The 27,307-nt window shown below is 37.3% G+C and overlaps 1 protein-coding gene and 1 pseudogene across 1 annotated transcript; one reads left to right on the plus strand and one right to left on the minus strand.

The window, feature by feature from the left end:
• The first annotated feature begins 4,514 nt into the window (after nt 1-4,514).
• LOC132309215 (uncharacterized) lies at nt 4,515-7,071 on the plus strand. The gene is made up of 5 exons (XM_059807542.1): nt 4,515-4,869; nt 4,982-5,483; nt 5,589-5,790; nt 6,031-6,537; nt 6,646-7,071. Exons 1-5 carry the CDS (start codon nt 4,515-4,517, stop codon nt 7,069-7,071), a joined length of 1,992 nt encoding a protein of 663 aa, XP_059663525.1.
• A 9,563-nt stretch (nt 7,072-16,634) lies between these two features.
• LOC132310623 (small nucleolar RNA R71) lies at nt 16,635-16,733 on the minus strand (annotated as a pseudogene).
• Nucleotides 16,734-27,307: the final 10,574 nt, after the last annotated feature.

A 27,307-nucleotide genomic window follows, 5' to 3' on the forward strand; every position in this document is an offset into this window, starting at 1 on the left:
TTACCTACAGAAATTCACAATTTTTTTAGATTGGTAGGATATTATCGCATGTTCATCCAGGGGTTCTCGAAGATTATAAGACCACTTACCCATCTGACTAAGAAGGGTGTACCTTTTATGTGGGATAACATTGTAAGAATGTTTTTGATAAGTTAAAGAGCAAGTTGACTTCTGCACATGTTCTAGCTACTCTATAAAGCGGGGTGCAGTATCTTGTCTACACAGATGCTTCTTTGCAAGGTCTGGAATGTGTTTTGATGTAGGAGGAGCAACCGATTTCTTATAGGTCTTGTAAGCATAAGCCTCATGAGCTTAACTATTTGACTCACGATTTGGAGTTAGTAGTTGTGGTCTTTGCCATACGCATTTGGAGACATTATCTGTTGGGAAAGTCCTTCAGACTATTTAGTGACCATAAAATTTTTATAATATCTCTTCACACAGAAGGGACTGAATATGAAACAGCTCAGGTGGTTAGAATTCTTGAAAGATTACCACTTTTCTACATAGTACCATCCAGGGAAAACGAATGTAGTGGCAGATACATCCAATCGCCGACCTTTGTTAGCCTTTCTGCAGTGTTCGCTATAGAATGGGACACTTTGAAGACTATATATGAGTTGTCTGATACTTTTGTAGCTTGTATGGTAGTTACATCTGCTATTATCCACAAAGTATTTAAGGTACAACTTACAGATTAGCAGTGCATTGATAAAGCTATAGAGTTAGCTTCTAGAGAAGTTTTATTTTATTCTGTTAGGACAGATGGAGGCTTGAGGTACAAAGGACGTCTAATAGTACCTTCTGCTGATGATTTGGGGAAAGACGTGATGATAGAGGTTCACAAATCTAAGTTCTCTATCTATCTAAGTGGAGATAAGATATATCACGACATGAAGCGACAGTTTTAATGGGCAGGCATATATGAAGAGGGATATAGTTGTCCTTGTCTCCAAGTGTAGTACATACCAGATGGTCGAGATTGATCATCAGAGACCGATGGGATCCTTACAGCCATTTCCTATACCGAAGTGGAAATAAGAGAGTATTTTTATTGACTTTGTGGAGGGATTGCCTAATTCCAATAGGAATCACAATTCCATTTAGGTCATTGTTGACAAATTGACCAAATCAGCTCACTTATTATCTATTCACACTGATTTCACTTCAGAATAGTTGACAAGGCTTTACATTGCAGAGATTGTGAAGCTACATGGCATACCGTTATCCATCATATCGGATAGGGATTCGAGCTTTGTATCAGGATTTTGGGAGAGCTTTTAGCAAGCATTGGGTACAGAGTTAAATCTTAGCACTACTTACCATCCTCAAACGGATGGACAGATCGAGAGGGTCAATCAGATTATGGAGGACATGCTTCGAGTTTGTTCCCTTAACTTTAAAGGCAATTAGGAGGATTATTTTCCATTCACGAAGTTTACTTATAACAATAGTTTTCAGAAGACTATTGGTATGGAAACTTTTGAGGCATTGTATGGCAGACCATGTAGATCTCCCATTTGTTGGTTGAAGGCTAGAGAGAGTAAATTTTTGGATCCTAAGTTCATTAAGGATACCTCTGAGAAGATCACTTTTATTTGGGATTACATGCGCACTACCCAGAGTAGGTAAAAGAGTTATGTAGATCGTCGTACTCAAAGTTTGAAGTTTCAGGTTGGGGATCAAGTTTTGCTCAAAGTATCACCCATGAAGGGAGTAATGTGCTTTGGGAAGAAAGGGATATTGTCATCATGGTTCATGGGTCCTTTTATGACTACGAATCGTGTAGGAGCTGTAGCTTATCGGTTAACACTTTTGGACAATTTACATCGTGTCTATAATGTTTTTCATGTGTCCATGTTGCGAAAATTTATGCGAGATGAGGATCGCGATGTTGGCAAGATTGAGTTGTAACCGGATGTGACATACGTGAAACCACCATGTCGTATTCTTGATCATGGATTAGGTACTTCACAACAAGGTTATTCCTCTTGTACGTATTCAGTGGAGCCATCATAATGAGGCCAAGTCCACTTGCGAATGGGAAGATTTAATCCGTTCAAATTTGTTTAGAATTGTTTAAATAAGGTAAAAAGGTGAATTCCGATGATGGAATTCTTTTGTTAAGGGGGAAGAATGTAATACCCCTAATTTTCATTACATTTATTTATTTATTTTTATCACAATTAATTTTATCATGTGGCTAATTTTTTATGTGCTTTTATTTATTTTGATTGTATTTACCAACGGGTCAGTGGCCTAGCGATATGAGTCTCTTACTTACCAAAGGGAGGTCAGGGGTTCAAATCTCAAAAGAGACATATGTGTGTGAGTACCAACTAAGAAAAAAACAAATATTTTGATTGCATTTAGTTTAATTATGTAGCTATGTGTTGATGTGCATTTATTGAATTCATAATGTTTTGATTATTATTTAATTAATTACGTATTATGATGTGCTTAATTGTTTAATTTTAAATTATTTATTTGTCTAGTTAAATGTTTTAATTATGAGTTGGGCTTACAGTAGCTAGACCAATTAAGTGGGTCTTGGACTACTTGAAAGAAGGCATGATGATGTGGGCTATAATATAATATATTATTATTATTATTTATTTATTTGTCATACGTGTTTTAGGATTAGGCATATGACTAGACTATATATATATGTATTGTGTGTATAGTAAGGGTTTAGAAAACCCGTAGAAGAGAAAAAAAGAAGAGAGAGAGAGAAAAGGGAGGCTATAGAAGAAGGAAGAAAGAAAGGAAATCAGCTTGCCGACATTAGAGAAGAAGAACAAAGAAGAATGAGTTTGGTTTCGATCCGAAAACCTAAGGCAAGTTCTTCGTTCTACACTTCTCCCTTAGATCTCGTGTTCAATATGTCTTAATATGACTTTTGGGATTTATAAAAGAAGTAATGAATATGAATTCATGTTTAAATCAAGCTAGAACAAAGTTATATATGAGTATATGTTTATATATATATGTTTGTATGTTCTTGGTGAATTAAATGATTAGATCTATACTAAACTTGTTTTAATATGTTAAATAACTTATAATTAATTAATGGAAGGTTTTGGGACATATAAGCATATTTTAGGACCTAAGATGACAAGTTTATAGACTCGGATTAGACATCTCGAGCTGTTTTCCTGTCACAGGGCTCGAACGCAGATTCTGGGAAAACAGCATTGTTGAACAAGGTTCGAGCGATGTTTAGCTCTCGAACGCTAGGTGGTGTGGTTTGGTTAAGAACACCCTAAATGACCCCAGATTGATTTGTTAAGGCGTGTAATTGCATGGTAGCAAAATTAAAATTTCATATGTATATATTTCAAAAAAAGAAAAAAAAGAAAATTACTAGTATATAACATTTCAAAAAAAATTAAAATAAATAAATAGTGGGGGCAATTTGATTAATTGGGTTGGTGCCTGCTTGGTCGAGAATGTTGCAAGGTACAAATTAACTAACATTTCACTCTATTAACACCGATTGGTGATCTCTAATTTGAATATGAAATGCAACAAGACACAAATAAAAAGAAATGACAAAAAACGTTAACCATATATGCTTCATACAATATACAAAGATTTACGAAGTTTGGCTTATAATCTACCTTCATAGTAAAAAAAAAAAAAAAAAAAATTACTAGTTATCAAGGCCCGTGACACTATCTTACACTTTGTTTGGCTTACTATTTTCTCATACCCACCTCACAAACCGCACCCTTATATATTGAGTTATTTACAACCGAATATATTTTGGGTGGACGATTCACAACATAAAGCGAAATAATTTAGTCAAAATCTGGTCTCAACGTAATCTAACCCAAACAAAATTTAGGCCACAACTTCCGGCTTCAACAAGTAATGACATCGACTACTTTAGCTAATTTGTACTTCATCGCTTTCTAAAGTAAGAGACCCAAGATTAATGTTGTGAAACCGGTATTTGATGTGTCAAACAAACATTTGGTGTAAGTTTCTTCCAAAGATAAAAAATTAAAATAAAATACAAAAATGGCATCAACCCATTGCCAGCCTTCACTAAATATATTCTAATAGTCAATCAAATTGACTCGATCGATTCAAATAAAAATAATAATAAAAAATTGACTCGATCGGAGCATATTAACCAAGAAGAAAATGACTTGGCCCACATGGAATTATACTATCAGTTTTACACACAGAATTCCATCCTGATGGCCTAGAACAAAGTTTGGTCTCGTTCTACGTACAAATTCGTTGAGGTCCTTCCACGCGGTGTTTAATGGTAAAACCAGTCATCCTATAGCTACCTATAAATACTAAGCCTTCTCATCTCCCTAAGACATAACCTACAAAACATCTGTTTTTTTTCTTCTTCCATTGTCTGTCATTCCTCATTTCAATTTCATTCTTTAATTCTTTAATTTTTTGTTTTATTTTTGGGTAATTTATTCTTTCTTCTTCATTCTTTAATTTTTGTGTAACTTCTCATTATCACTATCATTCTTCTCTCTAAAAAGATCATGGCACTCGAGCAACCCATGTTGAAAGAGACTCGCCGAAACCAAAAGTTGGATCTAATCCATAGAGAAGCCCATGTTCAGGCTATTAATCTGCCAACAATAAGCAGCAGTCCTCATGTTTCTTATCATGATGCCAACGGTCGATTGGAATCGTTTAGATTGCTCGAAAATGATGTGCCGAGTGGCCCTCCTGAGACGAAACTAGCATGGTTGCGGTCTCAAGTCATCGGCAGTGATGTGGAGTTCGACACTCCTTTCGGAAAACGCAGGCTTACCTATGCTGACTACACTGCCTCCGGCCGATGTCTTCACCATATTGAGAACTATATCATCAACAATGTTCTTCCAATTTATGGTTAGTTACTTCTCATTTTATATACAAATTAATGTTCTGTATTTTAGATTTGGTACCGGCTATTAACTTTTCTACTATATTTAAATTAACATTTTTCTTTTTGTGCTAATAGGGAACAGTCATACAAGTGACAGTTACGTGGGGGATCAAACTACAAAAATGGTGCATGAAGCAAGTAAGTATGTCAAGTCTTGCTTAGGGGGCAAAGACGAAGATGCAATCCTGTTTGTTGGATCCGGTACAACGGCAGCCATCAAACGACTTCAAGAGGTTATGGGAATTGCTGTAGCATCAACCATGAAGAATAGGGTGTTGATGAGCCTGAGGGATGAAGAAAGATGGGTTGTGTTTGTTGGACCATACGAACACCACTCGAACCTCCTCTCGTGGCGCCAAAGCTTAGCAGAAGTTGTAGAGATAGGTCTAGATGAAAATGGCCTAATCGACATTAAAGCTCTAACATACCAACTCGAGTTATACCAGCAGATAAATCGTCCTATGTTGGGTTCTTTCTCAGCTTGTAGTAATGTCACCGGAATTTACACTGACACGCGCGCCCTTGCTACACTACTTCATCAATATGGTGCTTTCGCATGCTTTGATTTTGCTGCAAGGTACATAAAGAGTTTGTTTGAGTTCTTATATGTTTCTCTAGGACAAAGTAATATTATTGATCAATTGCTAACATGCATGCTTTGCTTTTAAACTTATATGTGCAGTGGTCCTTATGTGGAGATTGACATGAGATCTGGGGAGGTAGATGGATATGATGCAATTTTTCTTAGTCCACATAAGTTTGTCGGAGGACCTGGCACTCCTGGAATTCTTCTAATGAACAAGGTCCTCTATCAATTAGGATCTTCACCACCTTCAACTTGTGGTGGAGGAACTGTGAGCTTTGTCAACGGATTCAGTGAAAAGGTATTAATTAACTAGTCATCACCAATTTGTTATTCTCATTGTGCTAATTTGACAGTCACACACACATACATATATATATAGGATATATGTGTTTGACAGCAAAAAGAAGCAAACAATTTTTCTATCCATCAACTCATATTTGAAATCTTTATCATATAGAGTTAGACTGGATCATCTTATGGTATCATCAATTACGAAGTTTGCCAATTAAATGACACTCTATATTATGAAATGTTGCAGGACACTCTATATTATGAAGATGTGGAAGAGAGAGAGGATGCTGGAACGCCGCCAATTATTCAGAAAATGAGAACAGCAATGGCTTTTTGGGTAAAAGAATACATTGGTTACGAAGTCATTAGAAAGCAGGAGCACAATTTCATAGAAAGAGCACTTGACAGGCTTTCTACCAATCCAAACATTTGGGTTTTAGGGAATACTAGTGTAGAGAGGCAAGCTATCTTGTCCTTCATTGTATTTTCCACCACAAACTCCTCCGTTGTTGACATGAAAAACAAGAGCTTCACAGATGAAAACGGTACAAGTACTAAAGAAGGAAATTTCATGTGGAGAGAGTTTGGGAACAGGAGAGATAAGCCCCTTCATGGTCCTTTTGTTGCAAAGCTCCTCAATGACCTTTTTGGCATCCAAGCTCGGGGTGGGTGCGCTTGTGCTGGGCCCTATGGTCACCATCTCCTCCATGTCGATGAGCCTCATTCACGTGCCTTCAAATCTGCCATCCAAAAGGTACCTAACTCAGCAATTGTTCCCAACTAAATTATAGAAATTATTGCTTCCAATAAGAGTGTCATATCACTTTTTAAAATCTTAATCTATGATGATAAATTTTGACAGGGTTACAACGGAGTGAAGCCTGGATGGACACGACTCAACTTTGCTTACCACATGTCGGTAGAAGAGTTCGAATTCATTCTAGCTGCATTGGAATTCATAGCCATGTATGGCCAGAGATTCCTTGTGCTCTATGACTTCAACTGGAAAACAGGCAACTGGACTTTCAAGAAGAAGGCAGTCAAAGAGATTGAGGCAATCAAACAGTGTAGAAAAGAGTTCAACAACTTGTTGATCTCTGGCGCTTTCCAAACAGCCAATTTCGAAGATAATGAAGCAAATATTGATAACAATACCATTGAGATGATCCACAAGTATGTGTCTTACTTGCAGACTGCTAAGAGAATTGCTCATTCTCTCTCAAAGTTTCCTCCTCCTAGAAAGGTTCCAAAAGAGATAGATCTTGACCTTGTGAATTTCAGAGTCTAGTATTGACCATCTCTCTTTTTTGTGTGTTTGTCACAACTTTATTCTTATTATGTATACTGAATTTCCTTGCTTTTGTAAGATATGTTTATTCTTTTTGTATCAGAAAAATAAATGAAGAAAAAAACTGGAACATCTTGTTCCTTTTTCTCTATGCTTTGTTGTGCTCTTTTCTTAATTTCTTTCTATTTGTCGTTTCTTTCTTAGAATTAGTTTATTTTAGAAAATTAAGGAAAAACATGAAAGAGGGAACAAATAAATATATTATTAGTGTAAACACCCCATTTATAAGTTATATCCTAAAGAAAACAATTGAGCCTAGTAGCTAAAGTAAGGGGTGAATAAGTTAAGGTTAGATAGATAACGCATTGAAACTTATGCTCCACGTTTTGAGAAAAATACTACTGCGTACAATCTTGAAGTATCAACTACAACCTTCTAGAATATCAATTAGGCATTAATGTATGATCTTTCTTCTCATAAGCGATTGTGTTTTTGAGCTTTATTAGGTGCAATTTTGTGGATGTATACTTTTACCAACCTTTCCAATGATGAGCCAAACTTTGAAGGCCCAACAAGAGAGAATTGGTGGACTCACCAGTCACCACAATGCCTTTCCGATGTGGATCAAGTCGAGCAAGTCTAGTGGTTAGTTAAAAAAACAGTAGTACGTAAATAAATTGGTCTCGAAAAATTCCACATGTGACTTTATGACCTAATGGTTAATTATGTTACGAAAATAATCTGGTCAGGAAATGGTTTAATTTATAAATGTATTGGCAAGACGAGCTTACACAGATGCTCTGGCTTGAACACTAGGCTAACAAATCCCTATTCATGTTATGTTCGGGGCAAAGCAACTCATAAAATTGAACTAAAATTTTCTCTAATTCCAATTCCAATTCCAATTTCAAAGATCCAATTCCATGCAGTTGAACACATCCTTAAAATTTTTATATCTTCAAATACAATTACTTGAACATTGAGAAGCGACTAAGGTGATTTGTGGGCGATTTTCAGGGATTCACACTGTTAGGGTTTCTTGCGAGGTGAGGGTCTTCCGTTCATGGAGGAGGGTATTTCCTCTTCCATATGCACCTGGGGTTTCGCTTTAATCAGAATTAGATTATTATCACTGATGAAGATGCAGTAGAGGATCTTGCTTACTGGACCAATTTAGTTGTTGGGTATGTGATGGGCAAACGGCCATAATTTTTGAGATTCCAAGGTTTTCTACAAAAAAACATGGGCTATTGTAACTCAATTCGAGATGGATTTTTCATTTGTTGATTTGAGTCTCAAAAAGATGTGGAGCATGTTCTCCAACGAGTGTATACCTTTGAAGGATGCCATATTATCATCAAGAAGTGGTGTAAGAATGTCAATTCGGAGAGAGATATATCTTCTGGGGTTTGTTTCAATAAGGATCAAGGACCCCTAAATCCAAAACTACAAAATAATATCCATAATATATAAAAGTCTAGAAAGAGAAATAATAAAACCCTACACTAAAATAACAAGAAAAAATGGATGACCATGACAAACTATGGAGTGCTGAGTCATTAACCCTGTGGCTGAAACTGCCTGAGACCTGAAATATCAACAAAAGGTGGGTTAATCCCATGAGCAATTCATCTCTACTACAACCCAACAAAGTACCGATAAACCTATCACCTCAAATGAAACCAATACAATAACAAATATTACTCCCAACTCAATACCCATAAATATGTTATCAACAATTATACATGTACATAAGATAATAGGCAAGACAACCATGCCTACAACCAAACTACATGCCCATCAATTCAACCATGTCTTAGTAACTCAACCATGCCAATAGGTACTTGTGAGACTGCGTTAATAATCAGCCCATAAAAGTTCCATAACACATTCCACATTTACAATGTGATAATTATCATTTAAGTTTCAACTTGTACACGGGTTTGTGCAGAGTGTGAGACAGCTCAGTGTGTAACTACTTGCATATAACTAGTGTAGCTTATATTGGCTGAGGCCAAGAATCAAGGTTTTTCCATATTAAGAGGGTTTTCCTTATATACCTTGTGTTCATTGTATTTTCTTATCAACATTGATCTTGTAACAACCTAAAATGATACCAGTCATAAAAAATTGTAATAATAAAAAAAATCGGCATGACATCTGCTAAAAAGGGTCCTACCACAACCTGTTAAAATGCATTAAAAAAACGTAATAGCCTCGCTTGGTCTTAAACTAATCTATCATATTCCAACACAATACAAATAATATAAAACATTCCCAAAACAACAACATACATATAAAAATAGTCACATTCCTCCAATTCCTTCAAAAACATGGAAGCGTCAGTCCACTACCTAGTCCCATACTCATTTACAAGGAATATACTCTAATTACATCAATTAACAGTCCATGAAATACAGCCGAAATAAAAATTCATAATTTACAACATTATACAAATTATACTAAAGTTTTACAGAATAGTCAAGATTTACTTTTACTGTAATGACCCTAAACTGATACCAATTATTAAAAAAAAAAAAAAAAAAATTGGCATGACCTCTGCTAAAAAGTGGCCTACAACAACCTACTTAAATAATAATAATAATAATAATAATAATAATAATAATAATAATAATAATAATAATAAAACAATGGCCTTTCTTTGCCCTCCAAGACTTATCCCACTTGTGTAACGACCCGAACCCGAGGGTCCGAATCGCTAACCGGGTCCTTACCCGAACTCGAAGTCAACTAAGGGCACTACCGTCATTTCCTATGTTAATACATAATATACGCATCATCCTAGGGTTTATAAAAGAATAATAATAATAATAATAATAAATAAATAAATAAATAATAAAATGATATCATAGCTACAAGGTATGTCAAAACGGTCTACTAACCCATCGAACCCTGTGGAGGAGCGTCGTCCGCCACTTCTCTTCCATGTCCTAAAAAATGATAAATATAAAGGGTGAGCAAATTGCTCAGTAGGTGATGCCTAAGACACACTTCTTGTAACCCCGTGAATCCACACAATGAATATAAAAAATAAAGAAGCGGGATCATACCATACCGGGATAAACATAGCAACAAATTCGACAATCCAAGTTATAATTAAATTATGCCGTGCAATGGGATGCAATGCCATGCAATGTCACTCCCCAATTTTACCAAAACCATTTTTACTATCATTTCCAAACTGCTAATACAACCCGTCCCATGGGAGCTCCATGGCGGCACGAGAGAAGGATTGGCTAACTGTCCTTGACCACAAGGTAAGCTCCTGGGCCTCATTTGGGGCCCAGTTAACTCAACCACGCTAGGGCAGTCTCCCTAGTTCTCTCTAGATCACATTAACGCTACGGACCCATAGGCAATCTCCTAAGCGACCGGGTTTTTCAGAAAACTTTCCATCAAAACCTTTTCCAAAATATTTTCTTTTAATTTCTTTCAAAAACAAATTTCCATTTTCAACTCAAATTTTTCCTCTTTTCATGCCCAATGTCATGCATGTCACATACTTTGACATCACTATGAAAATAAAAGAATTTGTACTACACAATTTAACATGCTTCCACATAGCAAATTTCTAGCAAAATAATAAACACCACAACATGGAAATTAACATTTAGGCATGTTTTTCATACAATTTAATTACTACACATAATCATATTTTTCATCTATAACATTAATATCATTTCTAAAGCAATCAACTCAAATTAAATATTTCTACCACATAATTTGACATGCTTCCACATATCCATCTCTAGGAAAAAAAAATAAATAAATAAATAAAACACTTAGGCATGGAAATTAACACATAGGCATATTTTTCATACAATTCAATTAACACATGATCATAGACTTCATGTACAACATTTACATCATTCTTAAGGCAATTAACTCAAAATTAAACATGCTTTGCAACAAATATTAAGGGATAATTCACAACGGAACAAGAAAAACATGAATTAAAGACCCTTACCTCAAATTAAGCCAAAAACCCACAAATGGGTCTCAAAACCAAAATCCCTAGAGTGCACTAAAACTGAAATTGCTTATATGGATGTGAAGATCTCGCCATGCACTTCGAATTACTGCAAACGGCTTCTAAAAATTCCAAGTATTGAGAGAGGAATCAAAGCTTGAAGTTCACACAACAAAAAAGAAAAAGAAAAATTGAAGAACAAGAGAGTGAGAGAGAAACTTATGGGTGAGAGAGAGATGAGAGACCAATTGTAGTCTCTAGACCACTAAAATGGTAGTGGTGGGGTCCACCACTTTAAAATATCTCTCTTTTTTCTTTTTTTTCTTTTTTTACACCACACAATTATATATGCACCACCATATAAATACCACATAAATCACATAAAATAAAATGCATAAGATACAAATGGACCCAACTAAAATTCCCGTACGCAACAATTCCAGTAGCGAGTCCCACCCGGAACCGTGCGGCTCGAAAAACAGAAAAATACCAAAATGGTTACCCTTACATTTCAAAGAGTCAAAAACTCAAATAAATGCTCAAAACAACTCTCAAACACAACCGGCACACTCCGCAGTGCCCGATACGCAAAATGGTAAAAGACGAAAATGCCCTTGCAACAACAAAAATTCTGAAAAAATGGAAAATGATGAAAATAAAAATATTACAATCTACCCCACTTAAAAAGATTTCGTCCTCGAAATCTACCCTCCTTATGAAAAAAGCCCACAGCCACATACCTCTTTCCGAGAATGCCTCACAAAACCCCAAAACCATGAACTCATCAACATTATTGCCTTTGACACCGAACGTCACCAGGCAATCACGCACCACTGCCACTAAAAGCTAATACGGGTACTCATCTCTCACCTCATCATAACATAAGACCAACTAGGCTCTATGCCTGACTCAAAAGGAAAACGATTACAAGACCCTAGAACGTAACAACATCCAACCTCCACTCATCCTTCAAAGGACACACTAAACCCCAAACGGGGAATCCCGTCCATCTCTCAATCAATCACAACTCCAATCTAAACATCCCTGACAGACCAAACACTTGCTAATTAACACGTAGCTACACTACTACATAACCGTACCAACAACTACCAACTTACACTATATGAGTCTCCCAATGACTGCCTAGACTTTAGTTACCAAATCAGTAAGGCACAATATCCTGTACCCAGGAGGCAAATCCTCAAAACAAGATCTTCAATAATCAATGATCATACCGCAAACCCCTTATCGGACACTTGATCATACCTAACGCACCTCGTCACCCGAGACAAACCATCTGGACCCACCCTGTCACACCGACATATTACGCAATATTGTACTCTCACTATTCCTAACAAACTAAAACAATCATTGACCCTACTCGACATCGTGCTAAAGAGGAACTGATTCAAGAGAAATGGTTGGCCAGGCCATTCTCATCATCGATCCAATCTCAACACAGACGTCATTACTGTCCTCAGGTCTAAACCTTAAACACAACCCTACACAGTCCACAAAATAACCACGAGATCCACTCTTTAATCAATCCATCGCTCTACATAACCTCAACAACTATACAGCCACATAATAACATGCTAAAAGTAACACGACAATCATTCCTCGATCACACAATCATAACAAGCTAAAAGCAACATGACACCAAAAGTTACAATCATTGATCAACACTAAAGATCCCTAATTTCCTCATAACATCCACACTAGGTAAACAACTCCATGACATCATTTAGTTTAATTCTTACTTCTTCAAAACACATAATACGACTGTCTCATACCTGAAACCTCAAAACCAATATCAATCATTCCTATTATTCCTCAATAGAATCACACATTCACTTTCTCTAATCACAAAATTCTAAAGCAACATCGACACTTATCCTTAAGACACTGCTCGAATCAAATGCCTATAAAAACATCCGAGTACATGACTCTCATCCTATCACTTAATCATCCTTAGACTGCAATTCACGACACATTTCCTAGCCATCACCGCTGGTACTAAACACTGGAAACATGCCATTCTTAATCGGCAACTCGTGCCTCTCACACCACCTATCAAGAACACCCTTAGAACAAGCACCACAAAACCAAAGACTCCACCTCCCTCCGTGGTAGTGAGTCGACCAATTCATCTAAACCTTTACCGGTGAACTCCAACAACACAACAACTCACATACAGGTCCGTCTATCCGCGGACGCTCACAACTCCTAGATAGAGGACAAAACATACGACAAACGACATCCTTGTTAGGACTAGAACAAACGAAAAGGGTAACGAACCCCGCTCTCACAAGAGACTGACAACTCGTACTCGAATCCACCCAACACCCTATCACACGCTACTCACCATTCGTCTAACCGTGGACTCCCAATCTCACCTGAGACAAAATAAACTTCTTACACACAAAGAAAAGAACCAACTAGAAGCACACACTGGACTACGACCTTGATTCCAGGCGACCTCGCCACAATCAGACCGTCACACACTATCAACATAAAGACTTCGCATACTGATGAGCGCTGAAAAGTGCGCATTTAAAACCCTTAAGCTTAGGTATTCGAGGACCTTTATCTATCTTACTTTCCCGTTTTAAACTAATTTCGTGTTATTGCCCATTTTAGGTGCTTATCCCCAAAATAAGACAATTCAGCCAAATAAAAGCCTAAAAAAAGCTAACTCAAGCTGGATGGAAGAAATGAGCAAAGTGGAAGCAGATTGAAGCAAAGTATGGAATTCAGCAGGTTCGATCAATCACAAAAACCCTTCGATCGATCGAAAGTTCATCGATCTAGACATTTCAAGATGGATCCAAGCTCTTTTGTCCTTATCCAAAAATCCCACAAAGTTCGATCGATCCAACAATTCTCAAATCGATGTAAAAGATTCCATCTTATCCTGTTGTACCACCCCACCTACCATTTTTGTCTCTTTCCCTAAAATATCTCAGATCTGTCCTTATCCAAAAAGGCGCTGCCATGGGAGGATCGATCCAGCCAAAGTTTGATAGATCTCAGCTATGTTCAATCGATCTCACCACAAGTTCGATCGATCGAACCCTCTTAAATCCGAAAAAAAAAATATTTCCAGCTCATTAAAAGTTGTCTCATTGTGCAATCATTGGAGGAATATTGATGTGCGAGCCCAGACTATAGGGTGTGATATTGTAACCTACCTATATAAGGAATATAAGCCACTTTTACACATATGCTTAGAGACATACTTTTGGTAGATAGTTTTTAGAGACAATTCTTGAGAGGTTTTCCATCTACTTCAAGAAAAGGAGAATTACTACTATGGAGATAGCCTTTGATGGTTGGAGGACACCATTCATGAGTGGCTAAACATCTTCTTGGGGCTAGAGTTAGCCTTAAGCATGCTTTCTTTATCTTGATTCATGTATTTTTGAGGGGATTTGTGTTGTAATACATGTTTTGACAAATTTATATACATAGATCTTGTTTATTCAATGATTTGTGTGGTTTAATTCTTCTAAGTGGCCATTTCATTTTATCCATTTGTCTATGTATGCTAGAATATATGTAAATGTATTTATCTCTATTTCTTATGTTGTTGATGCATGTCTATGTGTATTAATGCTGTAGATCTAGAGATTGTCAAGAGATAGTGCTTAATATAATGCTCTTGTGGTTTATTTGACGGTTCATACTCATTACTTGATGGATTGTGCATTTCTCTTAGTTTAATTAGTTTAATTTTCATGTCATTCGCTTAGATGTAGTGTAGTTACCTTAGTTGTTAAATGGGAGAACAATCCATGCTTGTTATTTGATGTTCCATACTTATGAATGCAAGTAGTATATTTCTTTAATTTTGTGATGTGTTTGGTTTGTGAGCTTAAAGAATGATTAATGGCTTACTTTGATATATTGTGCTATTCATTGTGTTGTCTAGACAATATACACTTAATTGGTCATCCATGCTTGTTAAAACAATCACACACACTCACTATTGTTGCAACATATGCCTTCCCCTCATTAATTGTGAATTGAGTATAGAGAAAAGTGATGTTTAGTGGTGATCTCTAAATTCCAAGACCTCTCTCTCTTGTTTTCTCTACCCTTTAATTACTTGTTTGATATTGATCTTGTTTAGTTTTAATTGTAGTTTAATCAACCAAACAATCTACCTTTGATCATTCGACCTACTAACCCTAAGCCTTGTTTCCACTACTAGTGCACCCTCAATCCTTTGGGACGATCCCTACTCACCCTTACTATATTTTTAGTTAATGGTAGTAGTGGCATTTATAAATGTAAAACTTGGCCACACTATTTTGCACAAATTTGGTTTCACACGCGACGGGCACACCAAGTTTTTGGTGCCGTTGCCGAGGATTGAATTGGCAACGCCGTGTTTTGGAAACATTTAGGGATTAGTACTCTTTTGATCGTGTCTTTACTTTATTTTTATTTTTGGTTACTTATTGTGTTTGTTCTTATTTGACTAGGTGAAATTGAGCAAGGAGGTTAAGCAACGGAGACTTCAAAGCAAAGAGCTAAGCTAAGCACAAAAAGGACTAAAAATCTAAAAAAAATGCAAAGCATAGCAAAGCTTGGAAGTTGAAAATGAATTGAAGTTGCTTAAGACCTTTTGTGAGATCTTTCTAACTCAAGCTCTAGTTAAATCGTCGGCCTGCATGGAGGCTTGTTTTCCATTTCTTAGATAAATCGTGAGCCCGCGTGGAGGCAATTTACTTTTCTTTGCATGTTGTTTAAGCATGGGAGTATGGGGTCATTGAATGTGGAGATTTGTTAATTTATTTGTTGCAGGGGCGAAGTGATTGTTACTTGCTTGTTAATTGCTTTTCTAGTGTATGTATGGTCGTAGCTCATTGAATCATACTCTTGTCCCTCCTAATTTGCATCTTAAATCGATTGTTCGTAATCCTAGGGGAAGGGGTAGTTCCCATCACTCCATTTCACCAATGGAGGATTTGAATGACGACCATGTGGAGGACCTTAGTCACATAGACCAACAAGGCAACCTCCACCCTAATGTGCATCATGAAAATGTTCAAGTACCATTAGACATGCCTAGACCATTTATTCACCTACAACAACAAGGCCAAGTTCCATTAGGAATGCCTAGGCCAATATTTGCTCCACAACCCCCCATAGTTCAAGCTAATCAAGGTGTTCATTTAGCACCACCAATTGTGAATCCTCCCATTGCATTGAGAGACCAGTATGTGCCTAATGAATATAATGCACCCACTTGCATTCAATTGCCTCCATTTAGAGCACATCACTATGAAATTAAACCATAAACCATTCAAATGCTTCCTAACTACCATAGACTTCCTAGTGAAGAACCTTATAAGCATTTAGATGAGTTTCTTGAAGTGTGTTCCACCGTGAAATACACGGACATGCCAGAAGAAGTGTTAAGGCTTGAACTTTTTCCTTTTACCCTTAAAGACAAGGCAAAATATTGGTTCAATAATCTTAGGCCTTTTTCGATAACTTCTTGGGCAGAAATGCAACAAGAGTTCTTGAAAAAGTACTATGCGGTTTCTAAGACCAATGCCATGAGAACTTCAATTAGAGAATTTTCTCAAGGGGATGGGAAAATGTTTCATGAGGCATGGGAAAGGTTTAATGATTTGCTAAGAAAATGCCCACATCATGACATACCTAAGTGGCAACTAGTTCAATATTTCTTTAAAAGTTTACCAGATAATCACAAGGGTATGGTTGATGCATCAATGGGTGGTTCTTATCTTAACAAGTGTGAAAATGATGTGTGGCAATTGTATGAAAGTATGAGTGAAAATTCAATGCATAGGTCCTTATCTTCAAAAAATGGTAGAAACCTAGGTGGAAGGAAGAATGTTGGCTTGTATCAAGTTGACAACTCCAATGATATAGCCCCGAGATCAAATCCTTATCTCAAAGGTTTGATCAATTCTTGATTAACCAAACTCGACGAATCAAATGTCTTCCACCCTTACTCATATCCATTATCGTGCATCTAATGAATCTTACATGACTTGTTCAAGTGTCTTGCATTCTACTTCCAATTGTCCTCATGGACATGTGCAAAGTAAGCCCCATGAGCAAGTCAATGCTACATTTGTTAATCAAGGGAATAATCCCTATGGCACTCATTACAATTCAAGTTGGAGGAACCATCCGAACTTTTCTTGGAAAAGCCAAGGGGAAGGCTTAAACCCTCCCCAAGGTGGTTTTCAAGGGAAGTATGTTCCACCTCCAATGTAAAGCCAAGGTTTCCAAGGTTTTAGATCATCATTTCAATCCTATGGTAATCAATTTTCTAATTCTCATTTTCCTAATCAACCATCTTATTCGCAAGGAAACTCTAGAAGTCCCGCTTTTGAAGAGAAAGTTTTGACCGCTCTAGGCACTCTAGAGGCGAATACTCAATTATTTCATTCTCATTCTCAATCCATTGCTAAGCTAGAAACCCAAGTAGGGCAAATAGCTAGTACTTTAAATGCTAGAGAGAAAGGGAAGATGCCTTTGAATGCCCCACCAAAGCAACAATGTGTTATGGAGACTCATTCCTCATCGGAAAGTCCTATAATAAAGCATGTCAATGCGGTGACAACCTTGAGAAGTGGGAGAATCATTGACAACCAAGTAGGTGTGTCCAATGAAGAGAATGAACCAGTGCAACCAAAAGTTGACACCCGTCCCGTTTCTTATCATATTCCTCCTTCATTGCATATGCATGATCATTTAAATAAGAAAGTGTCAAAAAGTGATTTGAAAAGTGAGTTCAAAAATGATTTGAAAAATGAATCAAAGCATGATTTGAAAAATTCTTGTGTTAATGATGTTTCAAAGAAGGATTTGGAAAAAGTTTTTGAGCCAAGAGCTCCATTTCCGGATGCCTTAAAAGGATCCATTTATCTTGACAAGCAAAAGACAAAGGCATATGAAATCATTGATGTGTTTAGGCAAGTGAAGGTTAACCTTCCGCTTTTGGATGCAATCAAGCAAATTCCGGCTTATGCCAAGTTTTTAAAAGATCTTTGCACCCAAAAAAGAAAGAACAAAAGCCAAGCACCTAGGAAAGTGGTCTTGACCGAGCAAGTGAGCTCTATTTTGTAACATAACACTCTTCCAAAGTTCAAAGACCCCGGTTCACCTACTACATCTTGTGTCATTGGTGACTATCTCATTAATCGGGCTCTTCTAGACTTAGGAGCAAGTGTTAATCTTCTTCCATACTTGGTATATGTCAAATTAGGCTTAAGAGACTTGAAACCAAAATCGGTAGTTTTGTCACTTGCCGACCGATCAATCAAAAAGCCTAGAGGTATCATTGAGGACGTCTTGATTAAAATTGATAAGTTCTTCTTCCCCGTCGATTTCGTTGTCATTGACATGGAACCGGTCCCAAATCCTAAGAGCCAAATTCCCGTTATCCTTAGTCGTCGTTTCTTAGCAACCGCAAATGCCAACATCAATTGTAAGACGGGGATAATGAAAATCTCTTTTGGCCACATGAAGGTGAAGTTGAATATTTTCAATCTAACCTCGAATTCAATGGATAAGTATGAAGATATTTGTGTTGTAGAGAAATGTCTTGATAATGAATGTGGAAGAATAGAGTCTTTACTTGGTGTTGAGCATTTCCATGGCTTGTCTACCAAAGAGAATTCAAAGAAAGTTGCTTCAAAGATAAATTTTCCAAGGGCATGGAAGCCCAAGAGTTGCTTTGACCAAGGACTATCAACGTCGCTTGAATCAAATCCAATGAGTTCTTTAGGGAACTATTCGTTGGGTGGGATTCAAAGTGCTTTTCACCCCGTCAAGGAGGGGATGCATTATAAGATCTTTTATCCGGGCTAAAAGAGCCCAACGTCTTGCTAGATACGTTAACGACTAGTAAATGCTTCGTAGGGTTTATAACCCTATTCCTCCCTCATTTCAATTTTCCCTTTCATTTCTTGCATCGTCTAGATATGTTCTGGAATTCATACACATAGCTAGGATTTTGATTGAGTATGCATGCACCTTTGTTCTGAAAATAGGCATTTTGTCCAAGTTCGATCGATCTCAAAAGAGGTTTGATCGATCGAACATCCATTCTTGCATCCAATCATTTATTTGTTCCATTGATCATTCGAAAGTTTATTTTGATCGATCTAAAACTCCAAGATCGATCGAAATTGTTCTTGGATCGATCTTCACTCCACACTTAGAAAAAATGTTGAGATCCATGAAAAAGGCCTCTCTGTGCATCGTTCGAATTGTCTGCAGGTTTTTTACATGTTCGATCGATCGAAATGTATTTCAGATCGATCTGGGATTAATCAATCTGTATCCCTTATTGACCATGATTTGACTACTCTTTTTAATTTTTAATTTAATTTAATTTTTTTTTTAAAAAAAAAAAAAAAGGAAAGAAAGAAAGAAAACCTTCAAAAATATTTTGAATTTTATTTTATTTTAAATCTCAAAAATTCCAAAAATATTTTTAATTTTAGGAAATTTTTTAAAAATCCAAAAAAAATTATTTTATTTTTATTTTTATTTTTTATTTTTTATTTTTATTCTTATTTTTATTTTTATTTTTACTTTATTTTTTATATTTTATTTTTATTTTTTATTTTAATTTTTCAAATGTTCTAAAAAATTCCAAAAAAGATTTTTATTTAATTTTTACTTTTAGTTTATTGTTAAAAATCCAAAATTTTCAAAAATATTTTATCCTTTCGAAGCATAGATCGATCTATTCTTTCTTCAAGATCGATTTATGTTCGATCGATCTAAAATTTTTTCAGATCGATCGAACCTGTCGGGAACTGTTTTTAAAAACAAAACCCTAAGGTCATTAGATCAATTTCAAAGATCAATATAAGACCTATCCCTTGTCTCGCCACTGCAACCAATCTTCCCAACCTCCGGCGAGACTCCGGCAAGCTTCCCAAGCTTCGATTCCCTCTTCCTTTATCTCAAATCTCATCTATCTCTCCTTTGATCCACTTCTCTCCTCAGGTAAGGTGAGTTTTGAGTTTTTGATGTTGATTCGAGCTACAAATCACATGATTTTGATGTTATTATGCTAGATCTGAAGTTTCATGCTTAATCTCTTTCCATATTTGAAGTTTTGAGCATGCGTGTATATATATATGTATATATATGTATATATTTTTGTATAAATTTTAATTTTGATTTCGATTTTGAAGATTGTGGGCCAAGATGCTTGTTTATTCATGTGTTGTTGTTGTGTTGTGAGTCCCATAAACTTGTTTGGGTGCCCCCGTGTCATCAAAGTCACAGATCTGTGACGATTTGCATCAGTTGCAAAGTTCGATCGATCTCGTTATTTCTCAGATCGATCGAAAATGCATCGATCTCACTCAATCCAACTCAATTCCAGATCGATCTAACTTTCATCGATCTCACATTTTTGTGATCGATCGAACTTCACAGATTTACAGATACACTTCACACACTATCTTTTGTGATTCCATGCTATCTCATACATGCCCAATGCCAGTGTTTTCCACATTGGATGCATTCCATACTTATATTATCGAAGCATGAGTCACTTAATGTCACTTATTTCTTATAACTTGCATAGATTCATATCCTTTATTCTGTTTTGTCTATCTTATTTGACATACATGTTTCTATATGTTATGCCTTATTTTCTTATTCAGCTACTGACTTGTTCTGCAAGTTTTCCTTTTATTTTGCAGGCCATGGCTAGGGTCAAGATTGTTACCCGTGGAGATTATCATCACAGAGTCAGGCGGAGATTAGACGACCAGGCAGGCCCATCTCATGTCCAGGACCCCATTCCTGAGGCTGAGCAGCCAGAGCAGATACAGGACCAGTCAGAGGCAGATACAGCTCAGTCCCCATCCGCTGACTCTAGACTACAGTCTTTGGCTGCCGCATCATCTTCGTCAACTGAGCCTAACCATGTACCATCTCCTTCACCACCACCGGTACAGCCAGATCTGGTCCCTGAGAGACCTGACAGGAGATACTCACGCCTTCAGGTGGCACACGAGTCGGTGTTCGACATTTCTTTCTTGTCCCGGTATCTACTGACCCGGCTAGCTTACGATGATCTTGACTGAAGGGGTCTTTCAGCTATATTTGCCCCAGTCACTTATCTAGCTTATCCGCGGCTTGTTCGGTTATTCTACCAGCATCTCCGTCCGGCCCCAGGTAACTTATTAGAGCTGTAGACCACTATCGATGGTTACCCCATCCGGATCACAGTTGATATTCTAGCAAAATCATCCCGATGTCCTCATGTCTGCCCTCCCGATGTTCATTATCCTATTTTGGAGAGGAAGCCTTCTTACGCAGGCATAGCTATGGCACTTACAGGCCACTATGCAGATGATGAGCTTTTTGCCACTCAGACTTATCTGCCTGATGAGCTCTGGTTCTACGATTCGATCCTCTACCGAAACGTATTTATGGCGAGCCATAAGATCCAGAGGCAGTTTGATTTTCTAGTTGTTTTATTTGGATTCTACACAGGCCACTGGGTATGCCGGCACTCTACTGGAGTGTCATGATGAGGTTATATTCCACTTACATTAGCAAGGACAAGCCTAGGCGAGCCACTTTTCTACCATTTGGCCATCTTGTCACTTAGATCCTCAGAGATCAGCGCTATCCTGTCTGTACGGATGAGCATGTAAAGATAAGAGCTTGCCACTTTGGCAAGCAGGATTGGGATAAGAGCTGCAATGCTCTTATCAAGAGTTGGCGCAAGGAGGCAGTTTTAGCAGCTGAGGAGCTTGAGATAGAGGAGATGGAGCAGGCAGCAACAGCCGATCCAGCAGACCCACCAATGGTTGCTGATGTGCATATAGATATTGATTTTGAGCGAGAGCCACCAGCAGAGGAGCCTCTGCATCACTCTCCGGCAAGGTTGCCAGTTCATTTTTAGGAGCAGACTCAAGACATACCGCAGTTTCATGATCCAGTCATACCTGAGGCTCCAGCTCAGACACCTGACCTAGGAGAGCGTTTCCAGACATTGGAGGGTGAGGTTGTCTCTCTCCGTGCAGATGTTGTCTCTCTTAGAGCAAACATCGTCTCTCTTAGCATAGATATGGCATCTCTCCGCTCAGACATTCTAGTTGCGCTGCAGGGCATATCTAGAGATATCCGGGGATCATGCCCCACCTGCCCTACATCCTCTGCCTGATCTCTCTACTTCTCTTTCATTTTTATACATATCTGTGATATTAGACTGCTATTTTGATACTGATATATTTTTTAGGCCAGTCCGTCGGCCCTATTACTGTGATGTACTATATATACTGTTTCTATTTTCTATATTATGTAAGATATTTTTGGATGTGTGGATTTTATATTGATATATCTGTTTGTGATTGACTCCGTCAGGTGCTTCCCAATGACTTCAGTGAGAGAGAGTGCTGCTCAAATTTTTCAGGACCACCTTTTTCCTCTCTCCTTATTTTATTTCTTATCCCATTTACACTTGCACTATTATTATCCCATTTGTTGTCTAATGAACTTTTCTACAGTGCCATTTTTTTAGGACCACAGTTAATCCCAAGTTTAGGGGGGTTATACCACTCACTTTGGATACTTGTGTCCCGACCATTCTTTGCTATAGCTATACTGGTATACTCTTTCCTTTGTTCTCTTTACACATTGAGGACATTGTGCAATTTAAGTTTGGTGGGAGTAACGGTGTTAATTGCAATACTTGTTTTCAATTCAAAATTTTAAGCATAACTTGTATATTTGAGGGATTGTCTATGATTGGTCTATTTTAGCGATGATTTTGATCTTTTGAGGACTATATTGCTTAAAATTTAAAAACTGCTTGACTTGAGAGTCCAATACTCCTTGTATGCCTTGTGGATGCCATTTAGGAGTAAATTTTTCGAAAGATTGATATTTCGCTTGCACTTATGGTCCACATCATCCTGATTTTATGATTGTTTTGAGATTCACTCTAGGATTCTACACTGGCATAGGCGCACACTAGCATTCATTTGTGGGGTACATACTTTGTTGATTATTGAATTGGTTATATCCCAATTGGACTAGTAGTGCATTGAAGGCTTTCATCTTGATAAAAGTGGATAGCAAACCCTTTTCATTGAGTAGCCGGGATTCTAGCCTCATCAATCACTGAATTTCTCGTACCGAAAGGTGGAGGGCCCAAACTCTAGGTTAATAATTGAACTTGTTTAAAAATAAAAAATAAAAAAAAATAAAAAAAAATAAAAAAAAAAAGAAGAAGAAGAAGTTGAAAAAGTAATAAAAAAAAAAAGTGAGGACTTCCCCCAAAAGGTGAGAAGTGGGAAATGATTAGATAGCGGTTATTTTGATTTGTAGCCTGGTTGATTTGAGCTTGTAAGTCCTTAGGGGTGTTTGAACACCTAATGCCCTAAAGCCGTCTGGTTTGGAAGTCATTGACCTAACGCTCGACCTTATGGATCGTTAGAAAACTTAATAGATCAACACATTGCACCATGCTTCCATCTTTGATCCTTAGGATTAGTATAAAAAAAAAAGTCGAGTGAAAAGAATAAGCGCACCTAGAACAATAAAGCTTTAATAAAAGGTCCACTCTTTGTCTTGATGATTGGTACTAGATTTGTGTGCTAGTTTAAGGGTAAAGATATGATCATTTCTTTAGTTGGCTTAGATAGCAACATATTTGATGTTGGTCCACTCAAAAAGGATTCTAGAGTTGTTTTGATTTGCATGATCATTTTCTTGATGTGTGGAGGACCATACCTGTTTGCTTGATGTTGAAATTTTGGGAGATTGCTTGGAAATAATTGAAAAATTGCATACTTGAGGTAATTTTCTCCCAATACTTGTTTGCAATATTGGTGTCTCTTTTGTGAGAATGAGCTTAATGTTTGTGGGTATCATTTCTGGAAACCCTCACGAGACTTCACTCGTCCACTAGGGGTAACCTAGGGGTTTAAAAGGCTTGTTGCATATGCTAAATGCAATCGTGTTCCCTACGAAAGTGGCGTTATCCATTTATTGCTTTCTAGTTCATAGTTGTACAGTTGTTCATTTCATTCCTTTATTTTGTAGTTCATTGCTAGGGACTAGCAATATTTAAGTTCGGGGGTGTGATGAGCGCTGAAAAGTGCGCATTTAAACCCCTTAAGCTTAGGTATTGTAGGACCTTTATCTATCTTACTTTTCCGTTTTAGACTAATTTCGTATTATTGCCCTTTTTAGGTTCTTATCCCCAAAATAAGCTAATTCAACCAAATAAGAGCTTAAAAGAAGCTAACTTAAGCTGGATGGAAGAAAGGAGCAAAAGTGGAAGCAGATTAAAGCAAAGTATGGAATTCAATAGGTTTAATCGATCACAAAAACACTTCAATCGATCGAAAGTTCATCGATCTAGACATTTCAAGATGGATCCAAGCTCTTTTGTCCTTATCTAAAGATCCCACAAAGTTCGATCGATCCAACAATTCTCAGATCGATCGAAAAGATTCCATCTTATCCTGTTGTACCACCCCACCTACCACTTTTGTCTCTTTCCCCAAAATATCTCAGATCTGTCCTTATCCAAAAAGGCGCCGCCATGGGAGGATAGATCCAGCCAAAGTTTGATGGATCTCAGCCATGTTCGATCGATCTCACCACAAGTTTGATCGATCGAACCCTCTCAAATCCGAAAAAAATATATTTCCAGCTCATTAAAAGTTGTCTCATTATGCAATCATTGGAGGAATATTGTTGTGCGAGCCCAGACTATTGGATGTGATATTTTAACCTACCTATATAAGGAATATGAGTCACTTTTACACATATGCTTAGAGACATACTTTTGGTAGATAGTTTTTAGAGACAATTCTTGAGAGGTTTTCCATCTACTTCAAGAAGAGGAGCATTTATACTATGGAGATAGCCCTTGAGAGTTGGAGGACACCATTCATAAATAGCTAGACATCTTTTTGGTGCTAGAGTTAGCCCTAAGCATGCTTTATTTATCATAATTCATGTATTTTTGAGGGGATTTGTGTTGTAATACATGTTTTGACATATTTATATACATAGATCTTGTTTATTCAATGATTTGTGTGGTTTAATTCTTCCAAGTGACCATTTCATTCTATCCATATGTCTACTAGAATAGATGTTCATGTATTTATCTCTATTTCTTGTGTTATTAATGCATGTCCATGTGTATTAATGCAATAGATCTAGAGATTGTCAAGACATAGTGCTTAATATAATGCTCTTGTGGTTTATTTGATGGTTCATACTCATTACTTGATGGATTGTGCCTTTCTCTTAGTTTAATTAGTTTAATTTTCATGTCATTAGCTTAGATGTAGTGTAGTTACCTTAGTTGTTAAATGGGAGGGCAATCCATGCTTGTTATTTGATATTCCATACTTACGAATGCAAGTAGTATATTTCTTTAATTTTGTGATGTGTTTGGATTGTGAGCTTAAAGAAAGATTAATGGCTTACTTTGATATATTGTGCTATTCATTGTGTTGTCTAAACAATATACACTTAATTGGTCATCCATGCTTGTTGAAACAACCATACACACTCACTATTGTTACAACATATGCCTTTCTCTCATTAATTGTGAATTGATATAGAGAAAAGTGATGCTTAGTGGTGATCTCTAAATTCCAAGACCTCTCTCTCTTGTTTTCTCTATCATTTAATTACTTGCTTGATATTGACCTTGTTTAGTTTTAATTATAGTTTAATCAACCAAACAATCTACCTTTGGTCACTATAACTACTAACCCTAAGCCTAGTTTCCACTAATAGTGCACCCTCAATCCCTTGGGACGATCCCTACTCACCATTGCTATATTTTTAGTTAGTGGTAGTAGTGGCATTTATAAATGTAAAACTTGGCCATACCATTTTGCACAAATTTGGTTGCACACGTAACGGGCACCCACATACGGTACACCGCGATACCCCTATTAACCAAAACCAATTAGGTAAGAGCAACGACGCTCACGACACACCAACACTAAAAAAAATCACTGCCGTTTGAACCCCACGTCTCGTTCCACCTAGAATCAGTCACTTCCAACCGACAACCTCCACGCCATAAAATGACACTTTACCATCCATTCATCTCTACCTACCCAGGCGACACTTCTTCGATCATTGTGCACACAAGACCCGTGATCTCAGTCACAACAACCCACAAACACCTCAAAAGAAAAAGATGCCTACATAATTACACCTCTCTATCTGGTTCTAAAGACTAAGTTGACCACAATTATTGGGGCACAATCCCGTCACCCACCAGTCTGCATACAACAAACAACTTATAATCCCTGAACCACATTCGAATCATACCCCAAATTGTCCCGCTCATCAACACTAAACATTACACCATTACACCTTCACTGCCACTTATTTAAAATAATAGTTCAAACCTATCATCCCACCGGACCATCAAGCCACTACTAAGCGATTCTTCCTCAAACATCCTTAAGATAATCGCCATCATAACAACAGAATAAGCATTACCCTCGGTACTCCCCATAACGACCACTATTTACACTATAAAAGAACATCCATACGGCAATGCTATGCCGACAAATCCTCAAAACAAAAATGGGCACAAAATTCCAGAATACTCAACACCTAACTGTCACCTCAAAACCGTGAACGATGCAATCAATGATTTCAAATCAACAGTCTATCACTTAAATCCTCAAACATCCATCGCAATCACCTAATACGCCAGACACAATTGAAATACAATCCGAATCCATAGCTTTCAAATTCTAAAACACAATTCATTTGATAACACCATACTCACCAGCTATTATTTCATCCATAAACAACTAAACTCCCCAATGACCCCATACTTCCTGCCTTATTATGCAACCCTGTACTACACAGCTAAAATTGACCACTATACCTCACCTCGAGACCTTTTAGATAGCCGTGTCAACCCAAAACCCCGCTCATCGACTGAGCCATGCAACCGACTCACCGAGAGTCGATTACCCGTAACACGCTCCTACAACTATCTTAAACGAGAATCACTCCTCTACAAACCAGTCTCCAAAACAGATTCCTTTAAGACCATGAAATGATCTACATCTAACAACCGGTCCTAAATCACCATAGACCTACATGATCCAACAAGTTCCCATAACAATCAAAACCAACACACTTCCTTAAGCCGTTCCAAAATGCTTGAGATACACCTTTACAATCCATAGATTATACTCGTAACTCAAACAACCCCCGTCACAC

Source organism: Cornus florida, unplaced genomic scaffold, assembly GCF_030987335.1.
Source record: "Cornus florida cultivar Cherokee Brave unplaced genomic scaffold, ASM3098733v1 CherokeeBrave_3.0.0_Hap2_Chr05, whole genome shotgun sequence".
Lineage (NCBI taxonomy): Eukaryota > Viridiplantae > Streptophyta > Magnoliopsida > Cornales > Cornaceae > Cornus > Cornus florida.